This window comes from Siniperca chuatsi, linkage group LG1 (genome assembly GCF_020085105.1).
Source record: "Siniperca chuatsi isolate FFG_IHB_CAS linkage group LG1, ASM2008510v1, whole genome shotgun sequence".
Taxonomy (NCBI): domain Eukaryota; kingdom Metazoa; phylum Chordata; class Actinopteri; order Centrarchiformes; family Sinipercidae; genus Siniperca; species Siniperca chuatsi.
In genome coordinates this window covers 2,552,538-2,579,715 of record NC_058042.1, presented here as the reverse complement: position 1 = coordinate 2,579,715, position 27,178 = coordinate 2,552,538, and the positions used below count along the sequence as shown (strand labels likewise).

Sequence of the window (27,178 nt, the reverse complement as noted above, 5' to 3'; positions counted from 1 at the left end):
TGTTTTGATGCATATTGCACATTTTCTGTTAATCCAATAAACCTCATTTCACTACTGAAATATTACTGTGTCCTTCAGTTATTTGATAGATCAAAATGAAATTGCTGATCCAAACACCCAAATATTTATAAATGAAAATCATGGAAATTGTCAGGGGTACCTAAACTTTTGCATACAACTGTACATGAGCATGATAAATAACATAAAAGGAGAATTGAAAATAATTCATCCCATGGGAAAACAGAACAAAGACCCTGCAGGCTGCGCACAAACAGTAGAACCGAATGAGGTGGAGTCAGCAGCAGAAAGAGCAGCAAACACGCGGCAGCATACAGAGTGAAGGTGAGCTCAGAGCATTTAAGGCCGTCAAGTCTGCTCTGTGAGATCCAATAGGTGTGATAACTGTCAGCTAATACAGGAACACACGACTGACAGTGTTCAGCCAATAGTCCACTTTGGCAATGTGCAACAACATGTTTTCTTATGGTTGCCTCAGTCCAAATATAACAGTCTTATGTGTGTTTTTCCCTAATAATTTGACAGATTTTCTGGACAGAGCGTTTTTAGAATGTGGGAATTCTATGTTTCAGTATCCAAAAGGACTGGCAACACTCATCTGCTCCCTTTAAAATTTCTTCTTCATTACCTTCAGAAATACAGAAGCCCTGAGAGGCAAGTCAGAATTTTTTTTCTCCTGGTGATCCATTTTCTGAGTCTGATCTAAATTGTTTTCTCGCCCGTGTTTATGACTTAAGTTCCTTAAAAAAAAATTTCATCTGGAAAAAAAGGCAAAAAAAAACAAAGTTTTGGCAGGTGTTTGTTGTTGTAATACTTATTTCGGCCACAAGAGGCTGAAGTGCACCACTACCCCTTGTTCTAAATAGGACTAAAAGCATTCATGTTTTCTTCCAGGTGAAGCGCTGATTAAAACACATTTCTAGCCAAAATAAAGACATGACAGTAATTTTACATAACTTGCTAACACACTATGTACCTTGTGTTTAGAGTGCATGAATGCTTTTAGTCCTATTTAGACCATGGGGTGCACTTCAGCCTCTTGTGGCCGAAATTAGCATTACAACAACAAACACTTGACAATGATTCAGACAAAAATAAAGAAATTTCACCTGCCAAAACTTTTTTCCCCATGTTTCACAGATGAAAAAACAAAAGTAACTCAGGTGAAAAATGATGTTGGCAAAACATTTTTTTCTAAGTCATAAACAGGAGAGAAAACAATTTAGATCAGACTTAGAAAATGGTTCATAGGAAATAAATCAAATTCATTACAAACCCAACAAATACATTCAAATCTGTATACTGAAAATACTGAAAAAACACCTTGGCGAATATAATTTAAAAAAATATACATTTATAGAATATAAGAGGACATTCAACCACGGGAAAAGATATTTGAAAAAAAAAAAAAAGGTAAATGTAAATCTTAGATAGCTCAGAAAAATTAAAGTTTGAAAGCTGATACTATCTAAATCACCCTGAAAACAGTTTTGAATGAGACTTCTTCATTAATCTTGGACTTCCATCTCACTGAATCCAGTGCTTTTTCCTTTTAAGAAAGTTTTCCACTTTTATTAGTCAGTAGTTTATTGCATGTCAGAATTAAATTTTTGTTTAATCTTCATAATGTGCATGTTTTACTTTTCCCTTTACAGGCTACATACAGTACAGTATGTCGTTCCACATTTTTACAAATGATTTGACAGAACTGGCTTAACCATCTCAAAATAGTACCAGGTCAATCCAATAGTGGTATGTGCTCTCATTCACATTACACACACACAGATCTACGCTCATCAAGTCCAGAAACCATACACACTCCCCTCTGCTCACCTGGTTGTATAGGGCACAGATGTGGAGAGCAGTGTTTCCCGAGGCATTCTGGGCGCTCATGTCTGCTCCATAGAACAGCAGATGCTCCAGGTGCTGCACATGGCCATGACGGCAAGCCTGCACACACACACACACACACACACACACAAGTTCACTGTCAAAAAAAGCCTTTAACACTTCCACTAGATAGTAGTTGCAGTAAGAGGTCTTTAACACTAGATGTCAGTGTGCTGCAAAGGAGATATCACCAAGATGAAACGCAGCTGTACACTCAGTTTGAATCCAGTTATCAAAAGATGGAAGGATAGAGGAGTATGTGCAGAGGGAAAACTTCAAGGCATTTCCAAACAGAGGCTGAGCGGGAAGTTATTGCTTTTATGAGTTCCTCTGTAAATGGCATTAATGTTTTGGGGTTGTGGTGACAGATGCCAGCGAGCTGTTTAGTGCAATTATTTTGAAATGACCCATTTACACTGTAGCTTATTTCAGAGACTGAGACGTTTGTGAAGGAAGGACAATAACCCAATGGCTGCTTATTAACCAAAGCAGGTTACAGTAAAAAAAGTCTTCAAGTGAGCAGTGGGATTGAGTTGTGTTACAAAAGTATTTGCACAGCCGGGCAAAACATTTGGTTGAATGTATTTGGATATTTGTTTTGTCTTGACTTATCTGTTTTACTGTTGCATTAATCTCACCACAGCTAGTTCAAAGATCAAAAATTATATTCAAATGTGTAATGTCTAACGTTTTTTCAGATATTGTTAATTGGTGCTGTAACACCGTACCTCTTACATCCGAGAAGGAATCCTGTATTTTACTCATCTCCAAGAAGAAACTTGTGTTTTGTATGACCGATTTGTTGCCCTCAGACCTGCTGCAGAAGCCTGATGGCAGAGAGGATGTCGTTCTCTTTAAATCTGAGAAAATCTACTCAATTTGTCCAAAACTGGTTTGTGACCAAATACCCACAAAACTAATGACATTCCCATCAGCCTCAGCTGTACTTTGTGTTTAGTGCTGATTAGAAAATGTTAGCATACTAACACACTAAACTAAGATGGTGACCGTGGTGAACATTATACCTGCTTAGCATCAGCTTGTTAGCATTGGCATTGTGAGCATGCTGACACTGGCATTTAGCTCAAAGCACTGCTGTCCCTGAACACAGCCTCACAGAGCCTCTAGCATGGCTGTAGACTCTTAGTCTTGTTGCTTGATTAAAGACTTGAAACAATTAAAATATCATCCAAATTGTTGTTGAATAATGTCATTTCATCGACAAATTGTTTCAGCTCAAATCATTTATTTTTAGTGTTGAAATTCAGAGGATGTGTTTTCAGAACTGTAACATGCATTATCCTTAGATGTGGTGGGAAAACAAGTTAAACTTATTTTATCTAGAAGAGCTGGGAGATTAAACAACAAGACAACAAGAGGTTATTAATTTGAATATTTCAACAATTCTTTTTTTATGGTTATTGTGGGTTTTATTTCTATGTTGTGTAAGTTAGTGTTGGATGAGAAGGATGTGATCTCTGTATTTTCCAGGATTTTATGAATGAAGAAACGCAACCTTGAACTCTGAACTAGCAGCAGCCGTCCTGATGTTCGCTGTCTCGCCTGACAGCCGATTGCTATCGTGTCTGAAATAGGACAGATGGGGGAAGGCAGAGATTTTGCAACTCGACAGGGAAGAGATAAGAAATCTGATAAAGCCGATGGCCTAAACACACGGATGCACGCACATACACACACACCACTGTGTGGGGACGCTCATAGTTTATCACTGCTGCCGGGTGGCTCTCCTTAAATGGCTTTATCTACTTCAACGGGTTACAGCTGCCAAGACGGTCGCCCACAGCCGGGGAAGGCTGTGTGTGCTTTAGTAATGCTTTCCCAATACAAGCTGTTGCAAATAACAAGCAGCCAAGAAACCCTCTGTGCTCGTGTGCGTGCACCTGGTGAATCTGGTGGAGCGCGCATGTGTGTTTACCTGGTGAACTTCATGCCAGCCGTTCTCGTCCTGGCAGCAGACGAAGGCGTGGTGGTTCAACAAGAGCTCGCAGCAGCCCGGGTCCCCTCCCACCACCACGCTGTGATACAGAGGAGTCAGACCACGGCTGTCCTTGTAGTCTGGCGAAGCTCCCAACTCCAGCAGTGTCTGAGGAGGGACAAGTGCGTGTGAGGGGGTGAGATGGGGGGGGTCAAAAACATACATAAAGGTGATGTATGAATTATTAAGCAAGGTGGGTCATCAAGTTTGTAGTATTAATTCAGATTTGTAAGTTATGGTAAAAATTGTCTCTTTAATGGAAGAATTATAATAATAATAATCATCATTACCATAATAATAAACTAAGAAAATAATAAATGATTTCTTACTTTTTTTTTAAACAAAATGGTACAAAGTGCTTTAATCTGTCACAAAAGACAAAGCACAACTGATTAAAATATCAAAGCTGATAAAAGTTTAAAATGATGACTGAAGATAAAACAAAAGCGAAAACTGCAATTATTAAATTGTTCCTAAAAGTGCACTGTAAGATAGATTCAAAAGATAAAACAGGTTTTGCTTGTCTAAGCTCCGCGGGAACGCCTGACAGAAAAAGTCTTGTCTCCTCTCGTCTTTAACCTTCACGTAACTAGAACAGTCAGAAGCGTCATCCCTTTATCACCTCAGTGACAGGTCTGCATCAAAATCTGCTTGTGTTGAAAAAAGATCACGAAGCACGATCTGGAAATTGTCAGGCTTGCATCGCGATTCCAACTTCAACAAATCCAGCAATTCACATGTAAGCAGGTTTGAAGAGACAGCAGGTTCCTTTACCGTGAGTGTAACCTGGTTCTTGGACCGAGCAGCTTTGTGGAGGGAGGTCATGCCGTCTTTGGCTCTGAAGTCCAGGTGAGCTCCTCCATTCTTCAGAACCTTGATTATCTCCACCACATTGTCCAGATGAGCTGCAAATGTCAGCGGGCTCTCTAGAAAAAGAAGAAGAATATGTTTTTGTGAATGTAATTTCTCTGTATTGGAGAGCAGGTAAAGAACAGGAAACCCAGACGTGTTAATGCTTAAAATATACCTAACAGGTTTGCTTTTAATAGTTTAAGAAAAGTGTTATCTCCTAATAGGAGCTAAAAAAAAACATAAACATACTATGACTAAAACAGTGATTTGAATCACCAGCAGTATGGCACACGACTCCAGGGACTGATCCCGAGGATGTGACGACACAGTTTGTTTTCTTTGTTACAAACCACCTGGGAAAAGTCTGCATGCATTTTTCTGTTTGCTTGGTTTAAGTTCACAATGAACAATTACAGATAAAGTACAGCTCAAGTCACCTGTAGGGTATTTCATACAGAACATCACCAGGTAAGCCATGCTTGTTTAAGAATTTTCTTTCTTATTTTCTGGAAACTCGCAGGTTGAAATAAGCATAAGCTAAGTAGCAAGAACGCATCCTTCGGACCAGAAAAGGTTCACCTCAGGCTTAACTGATGTTTGTCTTGAGTCTGTTGAGTGAGTAAACCGCGTAATTACAGCAATTGAGACACGCAGGTGTGAAATTTTGGCAAAATATGGGCGTAAAAACAAGCCAAGTCAAAAAGTGATCCGCTGCTTTTGGTGATGTAAAGTTGAGGGTGTTTAACTGCTCATTTGACCTGCTTCTTGAGTTTTAATGCCAGACAGGAAATCCTCTGATGAGTGTTATTGAGAGCGTCTGCTCAGAAGGCACCAAAGTCCCACCTGGAGAAATGCTGAGGATTGTTCACCTGCTATAAAACTAAAGACAATGCAAATGCCTTTAACTTCTAAGCAAAGGTCCAGGGCATCCATTTATTTTGACTCTATTTATCTGTCATTCTGTTTTTCCATAGTGTTATTTCTGTCTACTCTGTACATACAACATTTATTGTATTGTCTGTCTCATGTGTTGATCTTTTGGTTAAATTTATTTGCAATCAATAGACCAATAGGAAGCCTTCATCAGAGCATGCTTAAAAAGGACACATCATGTGATCACCAATCAGCAGAAAACAGCTACACCTGAACTGACATTTACTGCAAGTGTGTCCGTCCTGGAAGAGGGTTTCCTCCTCTGTTGCTCCTCCTGATGTTTCTTCTAATTCTTGCCATTAAATGAGGCTTTTGGGGAGTTTTTCCTTCAGACCGTCCAAATTGAGCGTCTAAGGATAGAGGCGGTCATTTGCCAAATTTCGGATTTGTGATTTCTGACTTTACTTGTCATCGTGCGACCTGAATGAATGAGATGACTCTACATAAACAAATCTGACATTAGTTTTCTGCACCCTTAGCTCAGCCTACCCAGGTGTGGTAATTTTCCAAATGTAATTGATTTTTTTCCCTTCACTGAATTGATATTTCTCTCTTTCTGTCTTCGTTTTGTTTTTGTCATGCTGAATTTTCAAACATGAGTCCCAGCTGCATCATGTATTTCATAAAGAAGGTCTATTTTGAGGTTGTTTCCTGCAGTCGGCTTACATTAAACTCCCACTTCTGACAAACACCACCGTTCACTTGAAGGAGGCCTGAGACTCATTTTTAGTCTCTTGACTGTGGTTAAGTGGTCGGCATTCAAGTTTGACTGACACGACACTCACCTGCCAAAGTGAGCTAAAGGTGCATGCTCCAGATTTCAAATAAACTGCTCCAAATAAAGTGTAAATGTGAACGAGGTTAGCCTCAAGACGAAGCTGTGGCCTGCCTAGCATGAATGCACGCTAACAGAAAAAGTATAAAGAAAACTTAACACACAATTCTGCTCTTTATTTGAGATTTCATAGGGGGTTTTTTTTCAGTACATGTCACTGTTCAGGTTATTGTTTCCTCTTTTGCACTGATGTTAACCAGGCTGATAAAAGCAGGTCAACTGTCTGTCACAGCTAATTAGAATAATACAAACTTTGCTGTGATTAAGACATCATTAGACATGTCAAATCTAAATGAGGTCATGGAAATAAGGCACTCGGAGACAACTGATGTGTCCTAATTTTCTGATGTACTATACGGGTATAGACAGGTACGAAATTCTGCTGCCACTTGAACTTCACAAAGTGAATGCTATATGTCTTTCAAAAGATTGAACAAGTAATATTTGTGTTTTCTGTCTTTCTGTAGCTGACTCATCAGCATTTGCAATCAAATTTCCAGCTAGGAGCAGCTCTTTCAATTCCTTTCTGCATTGCATTGTGGGACAATAGTATCCATCAACAGCACAAACGTTTTTTAGTATGCATTCTGACTTAAGGGATGGAAATGTCAGCTGGTCAGTCAATACACCACTTTGGTCCAGAGTGAAATATCTATCTCTATAACTAGCGGATGGACTGCAATGACTTTTTTATTTTTTATTTATTTTTATTTATTTATTTATTTTTTTTTGTCACCTCAAGATGTCTTGAAATCACATTGGTGATCCCACTTTTCATTCAACATCATCATTAGGTCAAGAATTCTAATTTGGTTTACGACCAAATACCTGCAAAACTAACGACACTCCCATCAGCCTCAGCTGTTTCTTGTTAAGTGCTAATTAGAAAATGTTAGCGTACCACCACGCTAAACTAAGATGGTGACCATGGTGAACATTATACCTGCTAAACATCAGCATGTTAGCATTGGCATTGTGAGCGTGTTAGCATGCTGAGCTAAGTACAGCCTCACAGAGCTGCTAGCACAGTTGTACACTCAGTCTTATTGGAGTCATTTTTCCAGTGTGAACACACTATTTACTCTAAACCTTCTTAAAATTAATGTGTAGTATAACATTGGGACGCAGCTAATAACACAGCTAATTCAATAGTACATTGAGGGTCTAAGGACAGAGGGCAGCATTTGGACAAAGATACAGCTTCTGGTGGGTTGCACGCTGCCACTACATGATGTATTAAAGTAGTGTGTTAATATTTACAATTTTTTCATTGTTGTAAAAATGTCAGTTTGTTTTTTGACAGAAAAAGCACAGAGTAGTGAAACGGGGCTAAAACGGAACATTTACCAAAGGAAATGAAATCTCCATGTTTGTTGTGATAGATTAGCTTGGGCAATTTTCAGAATTATGATAAAGGTATTTCTCACATTGAACAAGTGTGAATGGCAGTAAGTGACTTCTTCTGAAGGGATGAAAATGAGGCTTGATTTCTCCAACGGTGCTGACTGTGTGCAGACATGAGCAGCAGCAAGAAGAGAGTTCTTTATGTTTTATTTTCTTAAATCACATGGAGAACTTTTGCTGGACAGCTGAAATCAATAGCTGAGTAACAAGAGTCCTAATACGCAGAGACGCCTCTCCCCATCAGCAATAAGGTGTTCATTTAACAATAGCTCTCAAAGCCCATTAAGATAACCTCGAGTCTCTGCTTAATAACCTTTTCTCCTCTCAGCCTTTATTTGCCTCAATAGACCAGTTTTTTTTTTCTGGCCAATCTCTGTCCACTCAATACTGGCTGTGTTAAGAGCACCTGCACTGCTGAGATACCCTTGACATATTCGTTAAATGGTCATAAATAAACATAATTGTAAGCCAGCGCTGGTGAGTGCAATGAGCTTTTAAATACAAGCTTTTTTTAGATGATTGATAAGATATTTTGAAATCCGTGAAGGGTAATCCCTTCTCCCAACACAGCAGGGAAAACAGTGTTGTACTAAAAAGGACCCTCTTCAGAAAGGATGATTTCTTTTGTTCTTTTTAAAGGTTTCCTTTGAGTGCTCTTTGTAACTCCTCACAGGCTGATTGGTGTCCCCATGCGTAAGTACAGCTGAACCTGGTGTGGTTCTCAGTGCCACAGTAATACGAGCTCTTAACCCGACTCCCAACGCGTCCTCCTGCTGTGTTTTAACTACAATGCCTCGAGAGTTTCCCGTCAGTCCTATGGATCGCTGACTCCTGTTCCCATTGAGCATGATACTCATCCGAAAGCCAATATGACTGATTAGAGGGCCGTGGGCGGGTGAGCAGGCAGAATTAAAGTGATTTTCCAGTCAAATTCTATGGTTTTCTCCTCATCTCATCAAGGGTCTAAGGATAGAGGGTGTCGTATGCTGTACACATTGTAAAGGCCCTTGAGAGGCAAATTTGGATTTGTGATATTGGGCTACATATAAATAAAAACTGACTTGACTTTTGGGTAGTAAACACTCGCCATCTGTAGGCTTGAAGGATGGGTTTAAAAAGCTTGTCGCTTTCTCCTTTGTCGATGGTGGCGACTGTAGTCAGCATAAATTCGTGGCAGTTAAAATAGATTTTTAATGTTGACCACCATGTCCAAAGCAACTTCTCAAACCACTACTGTAGCATAATCTGCACTGTGTATCTGTGTACTAGTAAGTTTCAAACACTCATATTTCCGTGAAAATAAGGCTAAATAGACTGCTGTCCTTTGCACATGTTAGAGCATCTGCCTCCGGCTCTAATCTATTCAAAACAGTTCTATGCATTCAGCTGCTTATTTACACATCCAGCAGTTACAGAGTTACGGATCATTCATTTGGAGTTGGGTTTCTGGCCACCTGGTGAATGTCAGTCCAATATTCCCTCTCTTTTAGCTCTGTTTTTGTTCTCCACCAACTCCTGAGCGAATATCTGGCTCTTACTTATGAAACTATTGATTATGGCCACTTTAAAGGATAATTGTGGTTTACTTAGACGGGTCTCGTTGTCCATTCCTTGAGCCAGCTTATCTAAACTACTTTATTTGGGGTAAAACCAAAAGTGAGCTCATCTGAAATGTCAGTAATAATCTCTCAGTGTGTGAGTACGTTAGATCAAAGTTGAACCACTAGTTGGTCTGTAAACTGTGATGAATGTTTACAACAGGCAGTTTGGGTAATAATTTTACCATTTGCCTTCGTTTTCTTTTTCAAATAAACCTGGCAATTTGTTTCCAGCCTGTCGACACGCTCACGTTTATCTAGATTTTGTTTTTTTTATTTTCCAGTCATCATCAAAATGCAACGAGAAAGTGTTATAACATTAACACTCAACCTGATTTTACATTTTTGCTCATTTACTGTTAATACATCTGCCGTCACCTGCCTTACCCAATTCCACTTCACTCTGTTGTCCCATCATTAAGCAGAACGCCTTTGGACAACTACAGAAAACATGCATGAGCTCTCTCACAGTTTTACTACTGTGAAAATGAGAGCACTGCATCCCTTCCTCTAAAATCAACATGTGGCCCGTTGAGGCTACTATTGAGAAAGATGCATGTGTTCCTCTGATGTTAATCGCAAGCACAAGCTCCACAGCAAATTAAGTCAAGTGTGCAAGTGAGTGGATGTGCATGTTTGGAGATAATGTTATTATTCTTGCCAGGTTGCAGTCTCCCCAGACAGGACTCTCTGCCTCCAAGTGGGCCTGTGAGGACTTATAACTATTATCCTAGCCTAGCATTGCATGAAACACCTGCTCACTTTGTCTTTACGGAACATTTGTGAGCTGTGTTGAGAACACATTGACATTAGGATACAGCTCATTACTCCGAGCACTGGCAGCCCCCCAGTTCGGCTGTGTGTAAAAACACAGAGCCAAGTCTTTGGCTAAAATGACTGTTTACTCAGGATGCAGCAGGCTGACTGAACACACAGATTCCTCTCGGGAATACCTGGTACACAACTCCAATGTTTACACCTAGAAAATACTCAGGCTGGAATTTTAACAGGCCGTTGGCTCACTCTGTGTTGTCTTTAAGGGTTACAAACTTTCACATTTTTGGTACCAGGCCATGCTAATCGTGTCAGTTTATGTGCCCACGTTTTGAGATACCCGTCTCTGAAACAACTGTGTGCACCACAAAACTTGTCGGTTACTCCAATTAATCCACTGACATGTACTATTTCTTCGGTACTTTAAAACATGTTTGGCCTATAAAAGACCTCTCGGACCTTTAAGGGGAGATTTGAACAACTAATTGCTGCCTCAGCTCTGGAAATGACACCCACATGTCTCTCATTTCTTGTACCTACATACTGCACAATTAATTCTATACCCGAATCTACCTGAAAGTCAGCTAAGCCTGTGCAGGAAGTGGCCACACTGCGAGAATATTATCTTCAGAATGATTAAGGACATTTACTCGGACCTGACCAACCACTTGGCATAAATTGGGATTATTGATAGTTAAACTGGGGAACAGGACTTGAAATTGATGAAAAGCTTAGTCTCTCTCCACTACATCAGCTTTAGTGTTTCTAAAGCTCCTCGGTTACGAATGCAGATATCTGATTTGGAGAATACCCTGGTGTTGGAAGAACACATATGCGTGCATATGCACAAATACAAACACGTTTAAACACAGTACTCTTTATTTTTTGGAACTCATATGTGCCATTGATACTCAGTTTTAAGTCTGAAGTATTAGCAGCCTTACCGCCAGTCTCACTGTCATGGTAGTTGGGATCGAAGCCTCTCTCCAACAACTTGGACACTTTGTCCACCTGATTATGCTGGATGAGGTCCATGAACTTCCTCAGATTGGCCTGTGCAACCGGAGAAGAGAAAGAGCCATTACAGTGAGAAGAAAGAACAAATGGTGGTGGGTGTGTGAGAGAAAAAGACAGGATGGAGGTTCAGAGCTGTAAAAAGACTGAAATAGAAGTTGAGATATAGAAAGGTGTAGAGGGGTCAAACATAACTCAGGCTGAAAAGAGGAAGCGTTTAGGAATACAGTGTGAAACCGAGGGAGACTCACTGTTAAAGTGGAGGAATATAAGGTAGAATAAAAGGCTGCAGAAACCAGGAAGCACAGGAGGGGGAATGACAGGATTAAGAGTGTAGCGATTGTGGGGAGTGCTCCTTTCTGTTCTGTTCCTGTCTGCTTTCTTTCCAGGCCGCATGATAAAAATAGATAAGAGAGCAGCTCCCCGAAGGAGAGGAGAAAATGAGGAAAGAAGAATGAGATAGCAGAAGAAGGAAAAGACAATGGGTAGCAATAAAAGAAAAGACTGGGAAGAAAGGCACAAGAATAAATGAGCAGTAAAAAGGCAGGGACATGGGGTGGGTGTGGCCTAAAAGGTAGGGCTGTCCTGATCCCATCGTGTTGCCCCCGATCCAAATCCAAGATAAATATCGAGTATCAGCCGATACACAGAAGAAGATGATATTTATTTCTAATTATAATTTTAGGATTTTCCTACCTCATACAGCTGTACGGTATACACAGCATTTTTAATAGCTAGCTTTCTTGTAAAAAAAAACAAATGAATAATTAAAAATCGATCTGGCTTTATTTAGCCAATACGGCATGAAAATATGCCTGGTCGGGCTCTATCCCGATCCTGCATATCAGCTTGAGACATCCCTGCTGAGAGGCTCATCATAAAATGGCGACAATACAACACAAAAGACAACTTGACACCTCCCAAACCAAAAACAGCTAACATGAAGATGATGTCAAACTGAATAATTCACGATAATTCAGTCTGATGATCAGGCTAACATTACACAGCTACACAGTGCACACTGTGTGTAGCTTTTGTTGTTAACAGCTGGTGTACGCACAGAAAACAAACAAAGGACTGACAAGGGATCTGGCTTTTTAACGCCCAGATCGAGCCGTCTAAAACCCCTGAATCGGTCCAGATCCGGATCCTGTGAATCTGCTCGGAAATTCGCTGCTAAAAGACCTTTTAGTTGCCTTTCTATCAGTGTCACCAACACTGACATTATTATTAGATCTTATTAGCTTAATATTCAATGTTTTCTTTGGTTTATTACTTACTAGTTTTGTAGCTAAATTCTCTGCATACCTTAAGATGATTTTGTGATAGTGACAGTTTAATGAAATCAAAAATAACTTTGATCGACTGAGTTAAACCAAGCAAGTCTGACCACAGATATGGAGCGCTGCTGTTTAGATACCAACCATGGTGAGTCACTGCTAGTTCAATATCTGGAAATGCCAAGGGTTCACGCACAGGGCCCCGTGTTTCCATGCAATGTTTTATTTAATGTAGCTGATATGTCCCCTGTGTGTGTGTGTGTGTGTGTGTGTGTGTGTGTGTGTCTGAGGGCCTAGTGAATCAGAGTCTGGAGGATGGTGCCCTCTCTCTCTTTCTCTCTCTCTCTTTGCTGAAACAGGTTGGGAGGCTGGCAGTTGATTGGCTGTCTCAGTGTGAGTTCCAGCCAACCACAGAGCACCAGACTGCATGGCAAACAGGATTAGCTCCAAAAAGTTGGGTCAGGCCAAGAGATGAGGAGGAAACAACTCAGTATTAGAAATAAATGTCTATTATAGAAGAGCTACATTTTCTGACTTTTGTGAAGAGTGTAAATGTGTTTGAGTGTGTGTGTGTGTGTGTGTTCATCTCCTTGCTCCACATTTATAAAACATGCTTTTCTTCTTAGCCTTTTATTTTTTCCCATTCTCCTTCCTTTCTAGTTGCTTCTCCTGTCCTCTCTTTCCTGCATTCAGATGCAGAATTAGAGCAGCTGTCAGACAGTCTCCTAGTGTGCCGCTAACAGAGAGCTGCCAGAGACACTTATGCTTTGGCTGCACGACAGGATTACAGTAGCTATGGGACAGCAGCCCAGAGATAGCCTTACACAACGATGAAAAGGCTAAAAATCTTCAGTTTACTGTAGAGATTTACTTCAATTCATGTGGGAGGGAAGAGATAGAGTAAGGGAGGGGCCTGCTGTTGGTGCTGGCAGGAAAGAAAGAGACTCCTACTGAACAGCATATAAACTCACAGATTTTCCTTCATCATCACAGCTCCAACTGAGCCCAAACTGACAGGTAAGCTACACTGTGCGCTTGCTTGGAGTGGTTTTTTTTCGCAACCCTTCCCGTTTCACACAGTTCAAGCTGCCAAGAATTAAACCAAACAGAGACAAACATTCTCTTACCCTAGTCAACCAGTAAAGCTGCTAAATAGATAATGCAATCTTTCGTTTTAATTTTTATTTTATTTTGGCAACACCTTTGGCGTGAAACAGTCATTACTGCGGTGTTTTCACACCGCACTTCCCAGAGGCCAGTCGACAGTCAGGCTGAGGTGGGCGGTACTGTGACACCCTTTTCTGGAATTTATTTGTCTGTTCAGCTGCTCATTCTAGCTCTCCGGTTTGTCTCCTAGCTGGCAATGTTTCCCATTGTGTCAAACCAGAGTGGAAGAAGAGTGCAGTGGAAGAAAGGCAGCGTCTATAGCTGACCAGTAACAAAAGAGGGATTCAGCTGCCTTTACCCAGTTTCTGAAAGCTTTTATTTACTGTTCTAAACACTCAGTCAGGTGTCAGGTAGGTCCCTTCAGGAAGAAAGTCATCTGGCACATAGCAACCAATGTGTGCTATGCTTCCAGTTTATGGATTCCTTTCGATATGTTTTTTTACTGTACCGTGTAATATCTCCTTGATCATTTGATGTACGCACAGGAAATGATGCAAGTTGTTTGAGTGCCAAAATGAAGTTGGAATAAACATGTCTAGATGTTGATGCGGTGTTGATTGCCACATTTGCATAACCAGTTTCTGCTTCCAGTCAAAGCTGGCACTTGTGATACTGTAATAAATTATTTGCAGGCTCTGAGAGTCAATGAGCTTTGAAGAACCAAAAAACACTGGCCACAAACAAGGCTTACATTTAAACTTAGACTTAGTTCTGCCATTTAGTACAGAAAACTCCTTCCAAATAATCTCACCTTTGTATGAAGTTTGGCGATCTGTTTCTCGTCCACATTGGGTTGCCTGTAGACTCGGCTCTTGTAGCGGAACTGTTGAGTGAAAGACAAATTATTTTAAAAAATGGGTCCAACAAGGCTTCTATTCAAGCTCTGTTCCAATAACAGTCTTAATCTGGAAACTGATAACATTTCCCTCAAAACTCTCAGTCATGAGTTGTTTTCTTTACGCCTCTGGGTGCATCTTGAAAGCAATTGTTCCTCCGGAAAGAGGATCGCTAGGGGATCAAGCCTAGGATGTTTTATTAATGGCACACTTCATTGCTTTCATGTTATCGTTGCTGGCAGGCTGTGGGAAATATGAAATGCATCATGTCTTTTTCTTGAAGGCTGTAGTGTTGGCATGGGATTGTTTAATATAGAGAAGTGATAACATTTTCTTTGTCAATATTTTTAATTTGAGGTAGATCATTTCAGTTTTGATTTACTTTAACCTATTCCTACAGTTTACTGTACCCTCAACCAGTTGAGCAGTGTACAGTAGGGCCGGGCCATAGAAATGATATTAACTAATTTCGTTATACTGTCAATAAGCGATGTAGCCTAACAGCCAATCACATCCCTGAAACAAACTTATTTCTTTCTATCTAAGCATATGGCAGTTCTTTAGGAACGAATAGCCCGCTTACCAAAATGAGCACGACAGGGTTGGCTGAGTTAGCTAAACACACCACATACTACTGTTTTGGTAAGAGTACCAAGTCGGACAGAAAGACGTGAGAAACGAGCGCTCCTTCAGAGGAAACTTCAAGTGTCGGCACAGAAAGCGACAGCACAACAGTCACGGCAGCAGCAAATATAAAGACGGTCTCAGACGTGAAATAGATATGTGATGTAATTTATTAACTCTGCCGAAAGTCTGTGCCAACTTCCTCAGCAAACGGAGTTGCTCAGTCAGTAAGGGGACCTCGTGATGAGATTTTTTTTGTCAAATTGGAAACAGTAGTTTTAGGGCACTATACGTAGGTCACGAGGTGACACTTGAGCAAACTCAATCCGCTGATGAAGACAAGATGCTACAGAAGAGCTAGTAAGTGGACCTTGAGTTGGGACTTTTTATGCCAAACCACAAACTTGGTTTATCACCTGATGCATCACCATCCAGTAAAGCAGACAGAGTGAAGGCGCTTACAGCTTCAAACACCAGCAACGAGACCTCTCCTGCAAAGCCTAACATTTCTATCCGCTTTTCCAGGGCAACATGCAAACATGCTTTTTTTTTAAATTATTATTATTTTTTGGTGCCACTACGCGCATTCAAGAAGGGGGGATTGAAACTGAAGAACTTAACTGACCCAAGATGCGAGTTCACTGGCTGCAAACATTTCTCACTGCAGGATTTACACAGATTCATGCTAACGAGATCGAAGATTTTTGATTCTTTTTGTATAATTTATTTACTTAAATAGATTTTCCGTTTGCATCTCAGACAATCCTTCATCATAGTTCAGGCTCTGAATCTTCTACTGAGGAATACTTAAGCTCGACAGAAACATTGACCTAATTTATATTGCAATATGTATTGATAGACTGATACGAAAACATTTTTCATGATAATTTTTTGGCCATCTAGCCCAGCCCTAGTGTACACTAACAGAAGATTTACATGGGAATTGACATATTACTGCCTCCTAATTTAGTTTATTTAACGACAAATATTAAATGTTCAATAAATTAGATTCCATCACTGCTAATTGGAGTAATAATCTAACTGGCCAACTGTTTACCTCCAAAGACGGGACACCCTTGCTGATTGGCTGGGGGTACTCTCGAAGGATGCGCTCTTCATCCAGGAACTTGCCGTCCCTCCCATTGCTAGCTGGCTGGAAAAGCCCATAGTTGAGCACATCTTTCAGGCTCTGATTAAGCGTACACAGGATCCGCTGCTTGGCAACCCAGACCGTCGCATCCGGGTTGAACCGCATGCATTTCTGGTTGGGTTTGGGGAGGGGGAGGGGAGAGTGGAAGCGTGTGAGAGAGGAAAAAAGACAAATTGATTAAAAAGTGATGACTGGAGTACTGGCTGGCAGTCACAGCAATCAACACAAATGAAATATTCATCTTTGAAATAATAACCAAAACAATGTAATGTTATCAACCTGTGACAGACATTTCACTTGTGAACTGGACTTCCAACTTTTGATTGACAGATGCAAATAGGCTAGGACGTAAGAGTGATGAGAGGATTTGAATACAATCACAGAACAAAAGGTGCCCAATCAAAATAGTTCAGACACATCCAAATTGGCGCTTTAATAATACAAACCCTGTCCCAGTTACTACAAATAAACCATGAGTGCCATGCGGCACTGCCATGCTTTTTTATTGTTTTATTGTTGCCGTGCTACTGTATATGCTAAACAGGGCCACTTCGCCCGCTGAGGATGTAATTGACACGACCCCTCTGCCCCCTGGTCTTTCCAAGTTCCAGCTTTCCTGGAGTGAAAAAACGCAACAAACAAACAATGCGGGACTTCTGGCCTCGTCTGAATCAGAGAGGATTATGGGCACTGTGCCGTGGCATTCAGGAAGTGTCTGTTTACAGCTGGAGGTGCTGCTCAGCCGGCGATAGCAGCCCTGCGTCTGTGATAAAGGCTGAAGGGATGAGCAGTCTGTGAACTCTGCCTAACCATAATCCTCTCGCCTGGCGTGGAGTGGGTTGAGGAGAGGAGAGGAGGGGATGGTAAGATGAAGGGTTGAAGGTACAGTACAGAAACAGATGTCTGGCATCTGGCAGGGCTGTTTGGACTTCTTTCCTTCTGCTGGTTTATTACAGTGGCAAATTTCCATCCGCTCCCATTATTGCTGCCTCCTCAGCCCTCGACATGAGTTCAACTTAAACAATGTGTATGAAGTTTCCAGGGAACTGGGAATCAGGGTTTTTCAAAGTAGAGGCAATGATAAAGGTGCATGTGTGTAAGAGCTTGTGCCCTGGTCATCATCACAGAAAGAGCATAAATAGTGTAACCACAGTCTTACGGGTTAATTACTATAGTGTCTTCTTCAGTGGTTAAACTCAACAATGCTACTGGAGCAGTTTAGGGTTGAGAGGGAAGATTCCAGTAGTTTTCAGCCTGGGTCTTATTCTCTAAACTGTGGCCAGTAATTACCAGTAAGTTATGATCTCGTGTTAATACATGAAATGTTCTGACTGCAAAAGCCTACTTTTGTACCATACAGTACAGTACACTTCAGAGCCGGAGGCCGGGCTCACACGCACGTGCTGTGTGCATTTGAATTATTCAATCGAGTTTGATTTCCAAGTGGACTGTGTGACTCAATCATGTGATCAAGTGGCACCACTGAGTGCTCAGTGATGAATGTGAAATCAGGAGCATTCGTGCATACATGTGAGAGAGCTTAGCGCACATGTGAACACAGACACACACACACCTTTTATGCTGGAGTTAGAACCACCGAGCTAATTACATCAAAGGGTCATGAGTTCATCTCTGGGTCAACACTGTACCTCGAGGATCCGACCCCACTGGATCTCTCACACACACGCACACACACACACAAACACACACACACACACAAAATTCCTTTATTCTGTTAAGATCGGCCATTCAGGAAGTTACAATGTGCTTTTGCAAAGTGGTTAGAAAGTGCTCTGAAGCAGCAGCTAATAACTGTACGTATGTTACATTCCTTGTGGGGTTAGCCTCAGTGGGATGAAATTTTACAACACAAATGACAAGATGAGCGGGATGAAAGAACATCCAAATATAAAATCTAAATGCACAAAATGGGATGGAGAGTCAGAATGAAGGAGGGGAACCCAGGAGAGACGGGCATCAGGTGGCTGCTGAAGGCAGAGCTCTGCCAAGCAGCCGTCATGCCAACTTCCTGTTCCCCTCTCTTTCTTCTTCTGCCGGCACACGAGGAGGAAATGCTCTTAACGCACTGTACTGTCATGGATATCCAATGTAAAGCTACATCTGGAAAGGTTCTCAGTCCCCAAGGACACACATCAAATGAAGAGCTATAGTACAAAGCTGCATCAGCCCAAGATGAAACTGCTGTAGAGACTCTGGCAGCACCTCCAGCTGCTCATCCACAGGGACGAACAGTCAGGCACCGCTGGTCTGTGATGATAAACCTTTATATCCAAACCTTTTCTGGGAATGACAGTAAAGCAATATCCACCGACAGCTACAGTGCGCGTGCTATATGATCAATGGGGAGGAGCACGCATGCCCACAGAAGCTACAGTAATCATTTTACAGTTTTTTCAGAGGAACAATGCACCGTGTCGTACTCCCATACTGTAAATGCAGCACACCTGGGGCTTCATTAAAAAGCAGCAGTGTGCAGCATGTGTGCGTGCATGGGGCCGCTACGTAAATGAAACATTCATCATTTAAATCACTTCTCAAAACAAAGCTTTTCAAAAAAGCCTTTTATTAATTTTAGTAGTCTGTTTTATTGCCAACATATCATATCCGTTTTATCATTAGCAATAGAGGTTTTATTTGATTTTGTTTTATTTCACTGTATTGCTGTATTTTTAAATGCCTGATTGTATCTGCCTCAGTCCTGAAACGTTATAACTCCGATTCAACCATGTAAAGCACTCTAAACTTTGATTTTGAGAAGGGCTGTATAAATAAAGAAAGTTTCTTCTTCTTATCATCATCATCACCACCACCACCACCACCATCATCATCATCATCATTCCCACTGTTAAAATCAATAACACATTCACAGATTCCACTGTTAAAGCTGTATTGTTATCCACAAATGAATTTCAGGCTTGACACATTATATATCAGGGTTTAAAACAGATAAAGTAGTAGAAGAATGGATGTTAAATTTGTTTTGTTTTTCTTGTTAAGCTAGATGTGTCTTTTTAGTTTGCTTGTTTCTATTTTAGTCCGTTGTTAGTTCAGAGAGGCTATCAAGCTCGGGCTCCGAAACAAAGCTGAAATAATTAAAAGTGGTGGCCATAACATAAACCAATGGAATCGTTACATTATGTGGGAGAGTCTCCTGCTTGTATGTTCAGTAACACTGAAAAAATTGAAATGTGAACACAGACTGGGGGGAAAAAATAGCAGCCCACTTTGCAACACTGTATTGTTTGTTTAAATTGTTCACAAGCCGAGATATGACATGTTAGAACGTGTTAATTAGAGGTGCAGGTGGTTGAACAGAGGCAGGCTGTTTTCCCCTGTTTCCAGTCTTTGAGCTAATTGGCTGATGGTTGTAGCCTTATATTTATATGATGCATTTATGAGAGCGGTATCAGTCTTCTTATCTAACTTCTCGCCAAAAAGTGAAAGTGCATTTCCCAAAATGTCAAACTTTTGCTTTAAGTTTAGAAAGATTTTTGCATTCACCTACTGTATTTCATAATCTGTGGGCAAACAAAATGGAAATCCTGGTAGCATTGTTGTTTTTTAATCACACATTTTGTGTAGGTCTGGGCCTATGAATAACATTCATTATGCATTATTTGCTTTCTGCTATTTCTACTTGCCATTCATTAACATATTAATGGAAAACGGGGCGGCAATTATAACGTGTCTCATCAGTCATTTCCTGTTTCCTCTGGGCTTCCACATGTTTGTTATCCTTTCGTCTGTTAACTGCACCAACATATTACACTACACGGCCAGCTTTAGTGTGGGCGATCTTGATATATTTTACTGATCAATACAGAGGGCCCCATCTCATATTGTTCAGTTTTGGACCACGCTGTCCCTGTCTTCATTCATTTGCAAGATCTACAGAATCTTGTGTCTACCCCACAGGTATTTACAATCAGACATTTCCCTGAATAAGGCGTCACCCCCTTTAAAAAACACACCCCCTCACCTACGCACAAGTCTATATATCAACCCCCTACACGTCGCCCACTCAACATTCACACACCACCGTGAATTATTACAGGAAAACACACCATGTGAATCCTGTTGGCCGGAGCTCATTTAAGTCAAAGGCTTTACGTCAAAACAGAAATGAGTGAAAGATTTCTGTAACAAGCCTAAACCGCAGGCAGCTTCTAACAGCTTTCAGAGGCAGAAGGTAAATCTTGCCACATTATTTATACATGAATGGAAGTGATAAGGACATGTTACAACATAAAAGAAAGGTTATCATAATACCAGAAAAAAAAACTTGTTTGGCCTGCTTATGAATATCTTGAAGATGAAATTAAAATAAAAATGAAATTGATGGTCGTGTCTGAACTGGGGTCTGTGTACCCGCATCTTTTCTGTCTGATCACATGCACATCTGTTATTTCTCATGAGAAGGCCCCAGTGCTGTATGCCTCTCTGAGTGTGATTTTTAATTCAAATTAAAAAAAATCTGGGTCTGAAAGACTAAACAAAGAAAATACTAATCCATACATGTAAGGGCAGTTAAAAATAAATACTTGCTCTTGATCTCAAGTGAGCATGTTGCAGTGGAGTGAGCAGAGAGTGCATGGGATCACATGTGGATCACTGTACAGACCTTTAACATCTGGAAAAGCACCTGTTTGTTTGCACTCACATTCCACTTTACGGACAGTCTTTCAAATATACCCGTCAAGTGATTCTAACCCTAAATGCTACAGAGGGCCCTGCAGTAAGAGTGGCTCTCCAGCAGCTCTAATACACAAACAACACTGTGTTGTGCTTGAGTTTACTGTGTTCCAGCTTCCAACAAAAGCTCTTAGACTGTAAATAAGGCTATAAGGTGTCAAATACACCATCATTAATTCTCCAGTGGATCTCAACACGAAGGTTGGATAATCCTTACTCAGATGTCAATATTGGAAAACAAATCTAGTTCGTATTTCATATTGACTCCCACACACATGTTAATAACACCCCGCTCCACATTTCTGTCCTCATCCTTCACAGATATTTACCGTCTGCTGCAGGTCGGGGATGAGGACGCGGATGACCAGCGAGTTGGTGTGAATGTCGTCCATGCGGTTCTGAGATGGCTCGGCGGTGGCCTTTATGGTCTCGTAAATGGTCTCTTCGCGGGAGCTGTTGGAGGCACAGTCGTCGGAGTAGTCGGAAAAGCTCTGGGCCATCTCATCCTCGCTGGAGGTGGGGCTCCGGGGCATAGTCAGCAGGCCCGGCGGATTCAGCTGGGACAGACAAGGAGGGGAAAAAAGGTCAGACTCACACAAACTCAAACTGGTCATTGGAGAGAGTAACCATTAAAACTTAAGAATTTGCCCTGCTCTGCTCCCATTAGACACCTTTTGTCGCATTAGAAAGCCCCCAAAGATGGTGCTTGTTAGTTTGTTGGTTTATCCTCATCCATTCTGTGCTCGCAGCCTGCACATTCTGCTTCAGGAAACTCGCCGAGGACTTAATGTGACTGCATCTTCACCAAAAGGTTTTGCTTCATTAGGGTTATACTGTATGTGAGGAAAAGGAAGGGGGAAAACTGCACCTGCAAGCAATTGCACCATATTACCAACGGCCCTACTCCCAAAAATGTAGCAGGCCAAGTGACTGTGCTCTATTAAGCTGAGGCGTCAACATGATTTATGGATCAGCAAATGAAACGTGTAACATCTCATCAGTCACTGCTTGTGGCCATGCTCTCGTGACTGACTTGGATAGAATTAAGACATTTAAAATAACCTGAATATCTAATCATTTCTATCTTAAAATCCACACGGTTTCCTTATTAGAGGATAGCGTGCACTCGAGGATTGAATATCCTTCATTAATTAAATATCAACAAGCAATATCATTTTGCGTGCCTGTTGTGACATAGTTCGGACTGAAATGGAAAATAACTGCACAGTGCGTCCATGGTTCTGTAAGTAAAAGTCCCGGTCATTTTCTGCATAGACTGTTCGGTGGGTGGCAGTTGGAGCAGCTCCACATCTTGGATGTACATGAAACTCTCCACAAGTAAATATGAGCAGCTGCGTTAGAAATGATCTGGTTCGTGGACACAACTGAAGGAGAGAAGTCAAATACGACTCCCAAGGAGCATTACTGTTAGAATCATCCAATCACAGAGCTTCAAATTCTATTCTGTGCGCCGCTAACGGCGAGCTGAAGCTAAAGATTACACTTTGTAGAAACATCACTTTCTGTTTATCAGTTTGGGTGAGTTCAGGAACTGCCTCAGCGCTTTGTTCCCAACAACAAAGTGTTCTGAACTGAAACCGATGGTCATAACATAAACGTATAGTATTGTTAAATTATACAGGAAAATCTTGTTTCTTCCTGTCATGTTGCAGAACATTGAGAAAATCAGTACAAGAAAAATACTTTTGGAACCAGTGGCTCTACATAGTATGTGGGTAAGGCATCATTTCATGAGAATTTGATAGCTGTGAGGTGGGTGTGACTCAGTGACGCTGAGCAGCATACAACCATTTATTCAAGTGCAAAGGACTGCTCACTTCCACTCAAACCTTACGCTGTTGGATCACAGGGTGAGGACCAGGGAGAAATCAATCAATTCCAGCCACTCAGACCACAACTACAGCACTGTTGGAAATGCAAACAAAGTTTTTGCCAAATGATATCCAAACACGCACCCCGCCCCCTCAGATTGCCACAAGTTTTACAGAAAGAGAAAAGAGAGGTAGTGTAATATATGAATACTAAAGAAATACTATATTTTTCATTTACCAAGACATAGAAGACCAATCAACAGAGAGACGCAGGTTTTAGAAATGTAACAACACAAACCTTCTTGATCATTTCTCTAAATAACAGAAGTCTGGTTTGACACTTGGCCACTGTTGTTTTGATGCATTTGGATTAGTGACAGAATCACTGCAACACCATCAACACGATCATGATGAAGAGCTGAGCCCTTCTTCACTTTTCAGCAAGAGAATACTGAAGTGTTTGTTTGATAAAGGAGAAGCTCTTCGCTCAGAAAGACCACTAGAGAACAGATGAGACGTTTCAGCTGCAGGGCCATCTGAAACGGTCCAGGCTGAGTTATGTGCGTCACCTTGCAGCATCTGTGACACTCATCCTAGTGTACATATGTCCATTAGCTGAGATGCTTGTCACTGTGTCATGGCAGTGGCCCAGATACCTGGACGCCGCTGATGAAAATGTTTTCTGATAAGACATAAAGGTCTCCATTCCTATCAGCTTTCAGCGAGATGTGCGATGGACAGATCTTCTTTCCACAGATTACTTTCTGTTCAGTGTGACACTGCTGGAAATGTATCAGAGAATGATTTTTTTTTTTCAAGTAAGAAAAGATGGAAATTGAACATGTGACGTGTTATAATATGAAAATTGCCAGTTTTCACATCAGTTCTGATTTATTGGAGCTTTTTGCACATTTCCATTTTGGCTTCCTGCTGGGGACTTCATACTGTAATTTGTATAATTTTCTTCCATGCCTTTCCAGTCAGCATGTGGCCAATTATAAACACACTCTAGATACTACAGTGTCATATGGAGTGTGTGTGTGCCAACATTTTGGTGTTGTATATGTGTTGATGAAAGACTGTTTGATACAGAGCGGTGTCTTGAAATTCCACACGGAAACATAAACGAACTAACGTACATAAGCTCCACCAGCGGCAGCTTGCTCTTTGTGTATATTTTTGCCCTGGATTTCGCCTCTCAGGCTACATACAGGCTGCTCTAACCCTCTGATTGGTGGAGGCTGTTGTGGCCATACGCAGCCTGAGAGGAAAACCTGCAGGCACTACTCACACTACTAAAGAAGAAAATACAGCATTATCTAGCAGGTCATGTGATTTTAAGTTGAGTTAGTGAAAAATACAGTATCTTACATAGCTTTTCTAATTTTGGTAGACTACTATTATTATGAATGGCACAATAACCAGTCATAATAGATTATTAGGGATGCGATTCAATAGCATTTTATCGAAATTAAATCCAGTATCGAATACACTTATCCAATCCAAATCCTTTCAAATCTTATTCGGTTTACCTTTCAACATTTGCAAGTAACTAAAGGCTGCAATAACTACGACTTAAAGATGTCGAATCACCTTCGGTTGGCTGAGAAGGCAGAAACAGAAGTTGCAGCCGAATGCTCAAATCCTACAACCTGAAAACGAGATAAGCAGCATAATATATGAAATGTTTATTAAATGTGTCTGACACATGCCATTAACAGCTATAGACTCCTGTACTTCACAAGCTTCCTACTCCAAATATTGAAGGTCCTGATTCAGAAGTATTAAATGGATCAGATTAAAATGTTGATATAATATGAAATTAATCAAATTTCTTTGTCTTTTGGTGGGTTGGATTTTAGTTGAAGAACCCGTGACTTCATTGTGTCGTCCCCACTTCTGAAACCAAACCTACGCCCTTCCATACAAGGCCCCCGTGTATTTCATCAACATACTCATTACACACCACCAACACAAACACAAACACGCTGATTTACAAGCTGTGGTTATCAAGCACTGCAGTGGGATTGTCAGAGGAAATACATTAATTCTTCTCACTCACACACACAGGGCTGAACTTCCACTGCCCGACCTCCATCGTAAATCCTGCGGCAAAAAAAGCCCAAGACGCAAATAATTCCTTCTTGTCACACAAAATGATAATTATCAACTGATTAGCATGCTAATTCATTCATAGCCATTTTCAATGACAACAGTAAACAGACATGCCTGAAGACATGTTGTTGCATGGAAATCCATAAACGGTGATAATTTGTGTCACGGTCAAAGCTTAGTTGTATTTGAGTTAATTTATCTTTTTTGTTTAAATTAGGCATGACTGTTACATCTGATAACTGGAAACACAAGTTAGATTTACAGAGTGAGCTTGTTACTTGAGCTTCAAATGAGGAGAAAAAAGGTTTTTTTTTTCTCTCGGGTTTTTATATCGGAGGATAATAAAATCTATATAACGACAAAATTAAAAACGATTTCTTGACAACACAGCTTGTAGGTGGCTCAGAGACTATTTTTGAGTAGTGACCAGCATCATTAAAGATTTCAGGCAAAAGCTGCCCATGCACTGAAAGGTCTGATGCAATCTCATAGCTCAGGTCTGATGACATTCATATTGCTGACTGACTGACAGTTTTAAGGAGATTGCACCATTCCAGCAACTTCTGCAGATCGGCCTCATTAACCTGATTCTGCAGCAGCACGCTGTGGCATCTATCAGGTTTGTAATGTACGACACCATCAAATCAGGAGAACTTCTCCGCGGCTGAAAGGCACATGCTGGCTTTAAATGCCTTCACTTTCTCTGGCTGCTTCTATGAAAGTAAGCGTGTGAATGTGTGAAAGTGTGTGTGTGTGAGACAGAGAGAGAGAGGAGGAGAGGGAGTGCGACTGGTTCTTTTGTTGTTGTTGTTTTTTTTTTTTTACCACCTCTACTTTAACGCAGACACACACACACACACACACACACACACACACACACACACACACAGGCGCGAAGAGCTGTGTCCATTGTAACGAGGCCATATTTTTTGTCATCCCTGGATTCATTTCTCTTCCACACCAGTCCCCCACTTCATTCACTGGTGTAATTGAAAAGATGAAAAGAGCGTCTTGGAGACTTTCTAAGTCTTTAGGCACCTAAGAGAGTATGCAGAGTTCAGTAATGAACACAGTAATTTGCGAGTAAGAGTCGTGCATGTGAGTGTGAGTGCGAGTGTGAGAGAGAGCTAGAAAGAGAGGGAGAGTGTTCTCTCCATTGTAAATGTCTGACAGAAATAGGTTAGGGCTATGTTTAACACCTGTAAAACTAACACATGGAATTAGTGCTGGGAGCCATTAGAGCAGAATAAACACATTCAATATATTGCATTAAGTCACATTAAAGCTGCAGTCAGTAATGTTTTAATGGCTCTTGGACAAAAATCGGTTCACACATGTTGCCATTCGAAGCCAGTCACTGCCTTACGTCAGCGGCTGACCTCAGTGCAGCCCTCGAAGAGTGGAGGGAGCTTCAGAAACTTTGGACAGATACAGTAAGGAACCCATGACATAGCTACTGTTAGCTACTTATAGCTAGCTAGAGAAATACTGTATGGTTGATGCAACATAAAATGCCAGCTCGATAACAAATCTGCTAACATTTTACAAACATCCAGTGGTCTAATCTAACTTTTTACTCCTACCTCACCTGAATTTGCACTCGGAGGAGACCTTGTCATTTGCCAGTGTAATATTTAGTAACATTAAGGACAGTAGATGTACAAACTATTTTCATATTTTCTATTTGTAGAATAGTTTGTTTTTCCAACCTGAATGAGTTTGAGACCCAATGGCCATTGTGTTTTCTCTTTATCATGAGACTGACATATCTGTCTTGTCATTTTCAGTTGACACCGAAGTTGCTTGGAGCAGTTAACTTAATGTTTGTCGATTTATGAGTCTAAGTCACTAGTCGCCATTTTTGAGGCACAGGAAGTTTCTTTATCTCACCTGCAGTTTGGCTTGATTGTTTCTTCACAAGGGGGAAACAGCCATCAATTAAACACAAAACCAGACAAAAAAATGATTCAAATGGTAACCACGAACAATGTGAAGAGACTGCATTATTTGGTTTCCTGGAGGGCGAGGTGGGAGTTCAGATACGGTTTTGTTAAATAAGAATAAAAAAAGATTTATTCAAATCAGACATTTAGGAAACGTCTATTACCATTCTGTGAAGAGGAAAGCATCGGCTTCTGTGTGACAAG

General features: G+C 40.9%; 1 protein-coding gene across 12 annotated transcripts in view; it reads right to left on the bottom strand.

Annotated features, from left to right (window-relative positions):
• LOC122875832 (SH3 and multiple ankyrin repeat domains protein 2-like) overlaps positions 1–27,178 on the bottom strand; it is a 199,920-nt gene that overhangs the window by 122,338 nt on the left and 50,404 nt on the right. For all 12 annotated transcript variants that reach the window (XR_006377928.1, XM_044195475.1, XM_044195484.1 and 9 more), the window contains 7 exons: positions 21,414–21,641; positions 16,279–16,482; positions 14,513–14,584; positions 11,245–11,353; positions 4,679–4,830; positions 3,845–4,012; positions 1,852–1,968 (listed from right to left, as the gene is read on the bottom strand). Coding sequence is in view for 11 of the 12 variants with exons in the window: in XM_044195475.1 (XP_044051410.1) it covers positions 1,852–1,968; positions 3,845–4,012; positions 4,679–4,830; positions 11,245–11,353; positions 14,513–14,584; positions 16,279–16,482; positions 21,414–21,641 (1,050 nt within the window). In the remaining variant the exon portion in view is untranslated. The remainder of the gene's footprint in view (positions 1–1,851; positions 1,969–3,844; positions 4,013–4,678; positions 4,831–11,244; positions 11,354–14,512; positions 14,585–16,278; positions 16,483–21,413; positions 21,642–27,178) is intronic.